This window comes from Macadamia integrifolia, chromosome 11 (assembly GCF_013358625.1).
Source record: "Macadamia integrifolia cultivar HAES 741 chromosome 11, SCU_Mint_v3, whole genome shotgun sequence".
NCBI classification, from domain to species: domain Eukaryota; kingdom Viridiplantae; phylum Streptophyta; class Magnoliopsida; order Proteales; family Proteaceae; genus Macadamia; species Macadamia integrifolia.
The window spans coordinates 26,637,722-26,647,931 of NC_056567.1; the positions used below are offsets into that span (position 1 = coordinate 26,637,722).

Sequence of the window (10,210 nt, forward strand, 5' to 3'; positions counted from 1 at the left end):
AAATCGATAATGCCAGGAAAGGGCACCCCCTGAGGGACCACAAAACTCAGCTATCTCTTCATGTTTTTCATGGAGTTTACCCCTTTTATCTTTCAAAACTCCCATATACCATTATGTGCTTCCCCCTTCAAGAGCTAAGCTGCCAGACTAAAATAGCTTATAGCATCTATATGGAATATCTAGTCTTTCCCCAAATAGAGTACTTCATTCTTACTTTATCATAGCAAGAAATCAGTGTGAACCGGCTCTCTCATCTGCTATTGTACCAGAAGAAGAAAACAAGGAATCTATCACTTCTGACAAGATAGGAGTACCACCAACCTATCTTCATATATATGATTCTTGTCAACCGAGAAACACATGGAATCAATAACTCAGGCAGTAATGTACGAAGGGAAACCTTAGTTTATCTCCATAAAATCAAAATAGGGTTTCATAAAATAGGTATAGCAGCATAGGTTGCCGCAAACAAGAAGGAAGGATCCTGGGTAGATAATCAATACAGTACTTGGAGAGGAGAGGAGAGGAGAGGCTAAAAGCAAGGAGGAGAAAAGAGAGTTGCAGTACCAAAGAAGAGAGATCAGTACATCCGAAAGCAAGGAAGAAGAGCTACCAAGAGAGAGGAGAAAAGAGAGTTGAGGCTTGCATAGAACTTCAAGCCGAAACTCCCCCAGTGTATTAATAAAACCTGAAGTAGTGAAATTACAGTAAAGGAAATGACTAACATAATCATTACATAAACAACCAGACATAATAATAGAATACCCAGAACAATGAACACCCCTAAGTGGCTGTAAACACTTCAGAGAAAATTCATCATACATTTTAGAGGGGAGCATAGGAAGTTTTCAAACTGAATTTCATAGCTTAAAAATGTCCTCAATCCCAGAAAGAGAGAAAATAATAGAAGAGTGCACAGTTGAAGTCAGTAACTTTAATTCACCACTAAAAATAGGATCGAATTATGCCTACTTTGATTTACAGTATGGCTGCATAACAATATTAACAAAAATATGCTCACCAATATATGTTGATAAAGAAAACGAACATTATTAAGGAACCCATAAAAATTCATAAGAATATAATGGTTTGACACTAACAGGATCATTTTTGAAGAAAACCAAAGATGTGCGTGTGAGAATGAACCAGCGCTTCTTCCATGACTTCCAACCTATTCCTGAAAAGGTCCAACAAGAACGAAGAATCCCAAAGGGATATCAAAATTGTGAGCAATGTATCAAAAGAAAAATTACTATTTAGTCTATTTGTACAAACAGTACTAGTAAAAAACCACTCTAATTCTTGGTTAATACCTAATGCACTTCTAGAAGCACTGGGAGCAGCAAATCAATATTGAAACTGGGTCAGCCCACCAAAACCCATGAAGGTCAAGATCCAACAAAAATAAAGGCCCACTGATGCAGATCAGCAGGATAGACACCTTAAAAAGTACCAAGAAGAAGAAACAGGCTGACTCAGTAGCAACTCAGTTCAACTCAGCTGTGTGGTTCTGATTGACTCAGTTGGATCAGATCTGGATCACTAAACCACCAGAATCATGGGGCATCTTGTTTAAGTGTTTTATTTGTTTGCTTACTTATTTTTAATTGCTTGTATTAGTTGCTTTATAGTTCTATTAAAATATAATTCTATCTTATCCTTTTAAAATGTTTAATTTAGTTAGAATATCTTTCGTGCCACTCCCACGGACTTGGAGGGTTCTATTTTTATTTTCCCCTTTCTTTCGTTGTCCTACTTAGGACGTGTTTTCTAGTTGGAGTGAGTCTCTAAAACTCGGCTCTATTTATATGATTGTAAGGGTATTTGCTACCCAAAAAATAAAGTGATTGCCATGCTGTTTCTTTTTTTCTATGGGATTAAGAACCAGGTTATGTGACTCAACGCATACCTTGGTGGGATTCCAGCAAGTGCTCAATGGGAGGCTGAGTGCATATCCTCTCCTTCTCATTCTTCTCCTCCATTAACCCATAAAGTAAGTACTGTTCTTGATTTATTTTGGTATCCCGATATATTAAACTCTCCCGTTTTGGGATCAATACATCTGAGATTTCAGTCATGGTCTCAGATTCACCAACAGCAGGTCATTCTAAGTCTGCTCATGGATTCAGTTTTTGGAACATAGGCCAACTGATTAGAGTCCTAAATTTTTCAAACTCTATCCAACAATTTTCTGTCCCTGTTAAAGCCTTAAATCCCTCCTGCCACCTCATATTATTTGTTGTGGATTATTAGTAGTGCTGTCCACTGTTTATCACTGATTTTGCACTTCAAGTCTGATCTGCGTAAGTCTGCAGCATTGTTTAAGCTCTTCCATCGATCTACAGGGTTTTTTGGACATCCTACATCAAGAAAGAAAATTTCACAGCTACTAATCTAACCATCAGATTTACTTGATATTTTGACATCTTGTTTGATGGCTTAAGAACTATTGCTAACCAGAATCTTACCTCTACCAGTTCATTATTTGTTGAGATATCCGAGTTCCCGATTTTTAGTATCTTAAGTTACTAATTCTGTAACTTGTGCTGGTTCTTGAGATCCAAACATTGGATCAAGGCCATCTTTTGAAGAGTAGTTCCTTGTTATTTTGTTAACTTTATCAGAATTTCACAATCATCTGAGTTGCTCATCTATGGCTATTAAGTGTTCGAATCCTGGTTATTTGTCACATCACTGTGATCCTGGTTATTTGAGTTTCTGAAACCTAACCCATTCCAGGCTTCTAAAAATTACAAACCCATCGCCAATTAACCCACTTAGAATTAATTATGAAAATACCCATGCATACAATAGTAAAAAAGACCCTAGAACAAATAAACAACTAAGGGTGTGTATGGCAATGTTCCCAAAAAAAAAAAAAAAACCGATTCTAGTGTTTTTGTGATTTTTTTTTACAGAAATGGGCACAAATCTGTATGGCATGACCGATTTGTTATTATGTTTTTATGAAACAAACCGAACACTAGAATCAGTTTTGGGCCCCTTATGAGAAACAAAAAATTAGTGTTTCTCCAAATGAAGAATCGATTCTTTGAAAAACTGGTGAAACAAGACATTAAGTTATAACGGGAATTATGGGAATTTGCCACAAAAACGTAAATCGACCATTATCAATGGAACCTCTCTTCAATCACACAACCCTAACTTCAACACTATTCGACCTCTGCAACTCCAACCACTTCAGATTTCTGCGACTCCAACTTGTGCAATTCACCTACAAAAGGAAGGCTCCACTTTCTGAACCAGCAATTCGTCGTCCCAACTCATCATCAGCGCAAGGCATGGTTCTTGAACCCTCTCAATGGAAACTTCTCAACAGTCCCTTCTTCAATTTAGAGTTTATGAATCCTCTCAGTCGATTGCTCAACTTCTGAACCTTAAAATAGGGTTTAACAACCCTCTAGTGGAGATTTCTCACCCCCTAACCCTATTTCAGCATGCAACTCATGGAATCCCTAAACCAATTTAAGGTTTTAAGAACCCTCTTAGTTGCAAGTACCGGTCAAATGGGTTTGGCCCTTTTGCACTGGAAATATGATCCTTCTGTTTGCCGACAATGGGTTGTATTTGTGAAATTTCCATGCTCTTGAATTCAATCTTCTCATGCTCCCAGTTGCATTTGTGAAATTTTCATGCTCTGGTTTTGATTGTGAGGAGTTGGATTGCATTTGCGAAATTTTCATGCTCTGATAGGTAATTTTTTAAATAAACAGCAAAAATGATTCTGTTAAGAGCATTTCATACATGTTGCTGTTTTTTCCCAATGACAGAAACGATTTTTCCCAGTTTTACCATACAGCATTTATGGATATTGCTCCAAAAACACAGAAACACTAAGAACTGTTTGAGTCAGAATCAGTGTTTGGGAACAGAAACGTTGCCATACACACCCTAAGAGTCTACCAAAACCCTTTTCACCATAAACATATAAATATAAACACAAGAAAGAATCAACGAACTCTAAAACTCAACAAAACCCAGCGTAAGCCCACAAGCAAAAACATGCCAAAAAAAAAAAACACAGGAGGAGTAAAATAAGGGAAAGTAATGGTTATTTCCCCTCCTTCGACACATGCTAAGTGGATTACAAGCAAGATTATGCATATATCGAGTGCATTAAGAGTGAGGATGGAAGAGTTCTAGTACAAAATGAGGGCATTATGAAGAAATTGGGTGATTATTTTTGCAACCTACTAAATGGAGATACCGTGACTAATAGGAGGGACTCAGAAGTGGAGGGGAATAGGCACCAATCCAACTCATCCCTTGGACATGTACTGCAGGTTGGCAAAACCGAGGTTATAGAGGCCCTACGAAAGATGAATGTAGGTAAAACACCGGGACCGGATGAGATCCCAATTGAAGTGTGAAAGAGCCTAGGAGGACATGGGGTGTCTTGGTTAACCAAACTGTTTAGCAAGATTTTGAGCACTAAGACTATGCCAGATGAGTGAAGGAGAAGCATTATAGTTTTGATTTTTAAGAACAAAGATGATATTCAGAACTGCAATAACTATAGAGAAAACTAAAGTAACGGAGAACCAATTTGGTTTTATGCTAGGAGATCCACGACAAAGGTGATATACCTCCTAAGGAGGCTTATGGAAGTTTTTAAAGCCCACAAAAAAGGACGTACACATGGTCTTCATTGACCTAGAGAAAGCCTATGACAGAATACCGAGAGAGCTCATTTGGCATGTCTCAGAGAAAAAAAGGGGTGTGAATTACTATGTGGATATAATTAAGTACATGTATGAGAGAGTGGTGACGAGTGTTAAGACGATAGAGGGTAAAAGTAACGAGTTCCCAATTACGGTTGGGCTACACTAAGGATCGGCCTTAAGCCCTTATTTGTTTGCACTCATAATGGATGATCTAACCAGGCACTTACAAGATCCGATTCCATAGTATATGCTATTTGCGGATGATATTGTTCTGATAAATGAAACAGTGGAAGGTATTAATACTAAGTTGGAGCTATGGAGATCAAGTTTGGAATCAAGAGGTTTTAGGATAAACAGAACAAAGACAGAGTATATGATGTGCCCCTTCAACCAACTAAAAGGGAGGTAATGGTAAAACTTGGGGAACGGGAGCTACCCAAGAGTGACTGTTTTAAATACCCAAGGTCTATCTTTAACAAAAAGGGTGATATAGAGGAGGATGCTACACACAGAATTAAAGTGGGATGGATGAAATGGAGAGGTGCATCTGGAGTGTTATGTGATAAAAGAATGCCCGTTAAACTTAAAGGAAAATTCTACAGGATAGTTTTACGACCAGTTATAACATATGGAGCAGAGTGTTGGGCAGTCAAGAAGAGTGATGTGACTAAACTGAGTATAGTTGAGAATTTGAGATAAGGATGCTAAGAGGAGTTTGCAACAAGACCAGGAGATATAGAATAAGGAATGATCGTATTAGAAACAAAGTGGGGGTTGCACCAATCCAGGATAAGCTTCGCGAGAACCAGTTGAGGTGATATGGCCATGTGCAACGGAAAACTATAGATGCCCCAGTAAGGAAAAGTGATCAGATTCATTTGGAGGGAACCAAAAAAGGCAGGGGTAAGCCAAAATGACTATTAATGAAGTGGTGAGAAAAGACATGCATATGGTGGGACTCGATCCTAGTATGACCATGGATAGAGTTTTGTGGAGGACTCGGGTAGCCGACCTCGAGTAAGGGATGTTCCCGTGATGCATCTTTGATTACTGCCTTATCTTCTTCTCTTATCACCCTTCTACTTATTTTTCCTTATTTTGTTGCTTCTTTATTTTCCTTTTTGCTTATTGGATCCATTTAGCCGACCCCATTTAGTTGGGATAAAGTTAGGTTTTTTGCTGTACTATGCATATATCAAAATATTAGCCATTTCACCTTAATTGACACAAGGCCTGCTATAGGGTTCTTTCGAGTTTCTCCTATGTATATCACCCCTCTTTACCTTCTTTGACTTGTTGACGCAGATCAAAGCATAAAGAAAACAAGGCCAAAACATTGTCCACGTTACTGTTCACATCAACAATGTAACAGCCCATATTTGTCACGTATGGGAATGCTTCTAAAATATTTTGTGGGTCCCAAGGGCATGCTGCATGGAGGAATAGTTTACGTTCTTTTTTTGTGATTAGTTTCTATTTTGGTTAATCTTGGACAGCAAGCTATCGATGGAAACTTTTAGAAGACTTTTTTGTCCAAAGATTTGTTTCCTTTTCTTGAGTTTCCTTTTTCTTTATTTTCCTTTTTAGTCTGATTCTTCTTGTACAAGGAAAAGAACTTTCTATAGTAAAATGTTTCTTTTTCTATTAGTTTCCTTCTTCTGTTTGTTTCCTTTTCTTTACCGTTTCTAAGTTATTTCTTTCCTTTTTTTTTAGGCAAGCCTTATGCCTATATATTGTATGACCCTTAAGAGGCCACCAAACGATTGACTGAGAAGAATGAAAAGCTTGCTATTAGCAAACCATTGTTCTGAGAGGGGCTGTGACTGAGAGAGTCAATGTTAGGTGAGATGCCAATGAGTGGGTGAGAGGCCGAGTAGAGAGTGAGTGGCTCCATCCAAATCTATCCTTCTACCTATCTTCTATTTTCCTTTTTCTTGTCAATCAATACCAGTGTGATGCAGATCCCGGTTCACTGGAATCGGATTGCTTAGGTCTCACTTAAATCAATATAATCCAAATACAAGAAGCAGTGGCAGTTTCGTAATCAGATGGAATAACTGAAATTTGTAACATAATGGCAAAGTTGTAATTCTTTCGAAATCCACTTAGAGAAGCAAAGTGCTATGGATGTCTACGATAAGCTAAAGGTAGTCTTAGAAGTGAGATGCAAACAAGGAATGAAGAATAAAACAGTAAGGAGAGGGTAATTTTGGAAAAAGGGGGGAAAGGGTTGAATTGCTCAGGAATCAGGAAACAAGGGGGAAAACAGTTATCGTCTTCAACCTCTAGGTTTCAGACATGGCAGAGGACAAAAAGCATGGAAGCTGATCCAGTCACCTAATCAAAACTCAAAATCACAAGAAAACCTGTGAGCAGGTTCATATTCTTCAGCCCTACTGATTCAAACCAGCAAACAGGGAGTTCAGCGGCCTAAAAAATGAAACAAGAGAAACTGAAAAGGATCCAAGGGAAGAATAAAACTCAGGAAAGTGGCAGATCTTGATTCTCAGAGAAGAACAGTTATCAAGCAGTAAAAAACCCTTCAGGGTAGGTCATCTGCAGGTAGGGATCCTATTCCCAAAATCTCAGAACCAAAGGGCCTGGTAAAGTGAGTCTGCCAAGTCTCCTTCTCAGACCAGGAAGCCCAATGTAATCGTATCCGGCAGCAAACAAAAATTCAATCAATCCATTCTTCAAATCTTAGCCCAGTGAATTAGGTTACAAGCCTATTTATAAGAAAACCAAATTAAAAACTTCCTAATTAAAGTTTAAAACTGAAATCAAATAAAATCCCTAAAATCTCCTAAAAACTGGACTAATAAAAATAGAAACACATAATTCAATCGATAATTCCTGCTTGCCTAATAAACACCCAAAACAAGATAAAAAAAATTACATGTCTTTCCCAAATAAAATAAATCCTCAGAGATACTACTCGCTTTGAATCCAAATTGGATCCGCTTCATCTCCATCTGGATACCTATCGGGTTTGGACCGGTCCAAGGTTGTGCACTTGCATCACAGTGACTGTTCTATTCTGAAATTTATTGATCAGTTGAAGACTGTTCGAAGAGGTAAGTTAACTGCTGGACATTGGTGTATCAACCGAGATTAAGTTCCATGTACGTATCAGATCGTTGCACATGTTCATGCCACCTCAAATGACATTCTCAGCTTCTCACAGCTTCTAATGTATTGGAGTTACTCCTAAATCAGCTCTAACATGAACATTCCTTATTTTATTCTTCTAATTTTACCGCTCATCCATCTCAACGTCCTTGTCTCAGCTATACTAAGTTTATGTTTACTACCCAACATTTAGCTCCAAACATCATTGCCTATCGTATGATCGTCCTATACAATTTTCCTTTTGAGTTTTAAAAGAATACGTTATCACACAACAATCAGGACATGCCTCTCCACTTCATCCATCTTAATTTAAATCCTTGTGTACCATCACCCTCTATTTCTCCTTATTTATTGATGATTGTGCACAGATACATAAAATAGTCACTCAACGATATCTCCTTCTCATCAGTTTTTACCACCTCATTATCCGTTGTTTTTGTTCTCCTCATCTTAAAACCTTCTAACTCCGAGGTTGACCATAATTTCAACTTGATGTTTATCCTTGCTTTAGTCTGCCAATGCCTACGATTCTTAACCATCCTAAACTTGATGAAAATTTAGCTGTTGATTGTGCCACATGGTGCTATTATACTAGAAATATATTTATCATATGAGTCAAAAATAATGTGGACACATTGTCCACCTATTTAAGGACCATGTGAGCTGCCACATGGCTGGTAAAAGCACCCACAGACAGCAGTTAAGAGACACCTTTCTAGACAGCATAGTCAGAGAAACTCAACCCCTAAAATAATTTAAGAGAAAAAAAGAGTCCCAGAACCCACCCCCATTCTAGATGACTACAGGAGTAATATGACCATAGGACCAGAATTTGTATCATTTACATTCCAAAGGATGCATCAATGCGGAAGCAGTAATATTCTTCTCGGTACTGATATACATGGTAGAGGGGTATATATGATTATAGCATGCATGAATGCCAGAAGTAAAGGCTTAATTGTATGGATACATATAGAAGGTTTAAAAGAATTATGAAACTCAGGAGCAAAACCTCAAAATGGCACATAAGTATGCACATTGAAATGCCATTACATAGCGTTCCTATGTGTCTATGGCAAAAATCCCAGTGGGACATAGGATAAACGGCCTAAACTTAGAAAGACAAAAAGTAGAGTGGGAAAAAATGGGTATTACCAACCTTTTGATGATATGAACAGTGGTCCACTCTTAAAAACCTGCAGAATGTAGAAGAGTATTAGATAATAGTGAAGAAATTCAAAAAAGCAAAGTAGAAAATCGTATTATGACCCCATTTAAGCTACTCAGACAAATGAATCCACTGAAACAAAAGTTCATAAATTGGCACAAAAAAATCGAATCAAACAAGAAGAAAATCCCACCCACCGTGTTCGTAACTCCGGCCCTCGGCCGCTCGAATGGAGCCAACGAAGCCGACATATTTGCGCAATGCCGCTGAAATTTAGGGCATCAAAACGGTCCTCAATCAAACCAGAGCCGCCGCAAATGCCAAACATTTCAACCACACAAACCTTGCATCTCTCATCGACAAGTAATAAACGAATCAGTAGCTGAGTTCAGCCATAAAATTCCCGGGATCTGAGGTCTGAACAAACCAAGGTGCGGAACTAGGGTTCAACAGCAACTCAAAAGTGAAGTATAAAGAGAGAGAGAGAGAGAGAGTAGCACCTCTAACTTGTTTTAAGAACTAATGGCTTGTTCTGAAAGGTTTGTTTATGCGTGTCCAGTAGATTAGGTAGAGAGAGGTGACTGATGACTGTTCACTGACTTGGTAAAATGGTAAATTTTCATTTTTACCTGCTCTGACCGGAAACTAATTTTCTAAAAGAGCTTGTGTAAACGTGTCTTCAGACGATTGGTATATCTCATCGTGGGATTCTAATCGGATGGTTAGCATACAGTTCATAAATAAACTCTTTAGTGATTCACCGGAACTGGTTGTCTTTGGTGGACGTTTTTGTCGTCCCCGGAGAAAACGCGAATAATTAAGTACAAGAGATTAAAAAAACAAAGAAGGCGTGTCTTGTGTGCGGCCATTTTTTACCTTTGAGGGGTCTCGCGGTCTCACCCATCAAGATGGAGTGGACGGCGGTTGTTCGGTGACTTTCCCGTGAACTCTCTCCAACTACGGTGGGTCCCACGCACCACCTCCAATTATGTCAGGCCATGTTTCGGATCGGGGGGTTTTGTGGAAGGGTAGATTGGTCGGACCTCTACTTGACTCAGCACGTTCATTTCGATCTTTTTTGAGGTGTGTTTGTTTGGTTGTTTGGATATACATGGATGGTGGGAAAAAATATTGAATGGGAAAAATAAATAAATAAAAAAGAGGATAAAAATTTTGTTCCCCTTTTGTTTGAATATGATTGGAAAAAAATTTTAAAAAAAAAAAAAAA

At 38.3% G+C, this 10,210-nt stretch overlaps 1 protein-coding gene across 1 annotated transcript in view; it reads right to left on the minus strand.

The window, feature by feature from the left end:
* LOC122093823 (rho GTPase-activating protein 7-like) overlaps positions 1 to 9,503 on the minus strand; it is an 86,958-nt gene extending 77,455 nt beyond the window's left edge. Inside the window, exons 1-3 of the mRNA XM_042664324.1 lie at positions 9,180 to 9,503; positions 8,974 to 9,010; positions 1,101 to 1,177 (exon numbers count right to left, since the gene is read on the minus strand). Of these exons, the coding sequence (XP_042520258.1) occupies positions 1,101 to 1,177; positions 8,974 to 9,010; positions 9,180 to 9,233 (168 nt within the window). The 5' untranslated portion in view covers positions 9,234 to 9,503. The remainder of the gene's footprint in view (positions 1 to 1,100; positions 1,178 to 8,973; positions 9,011 to 9,179) is intronic.
* Between the last annotated feature and the right edge of the window lie 707 nt (positions 9,504 to 10,210).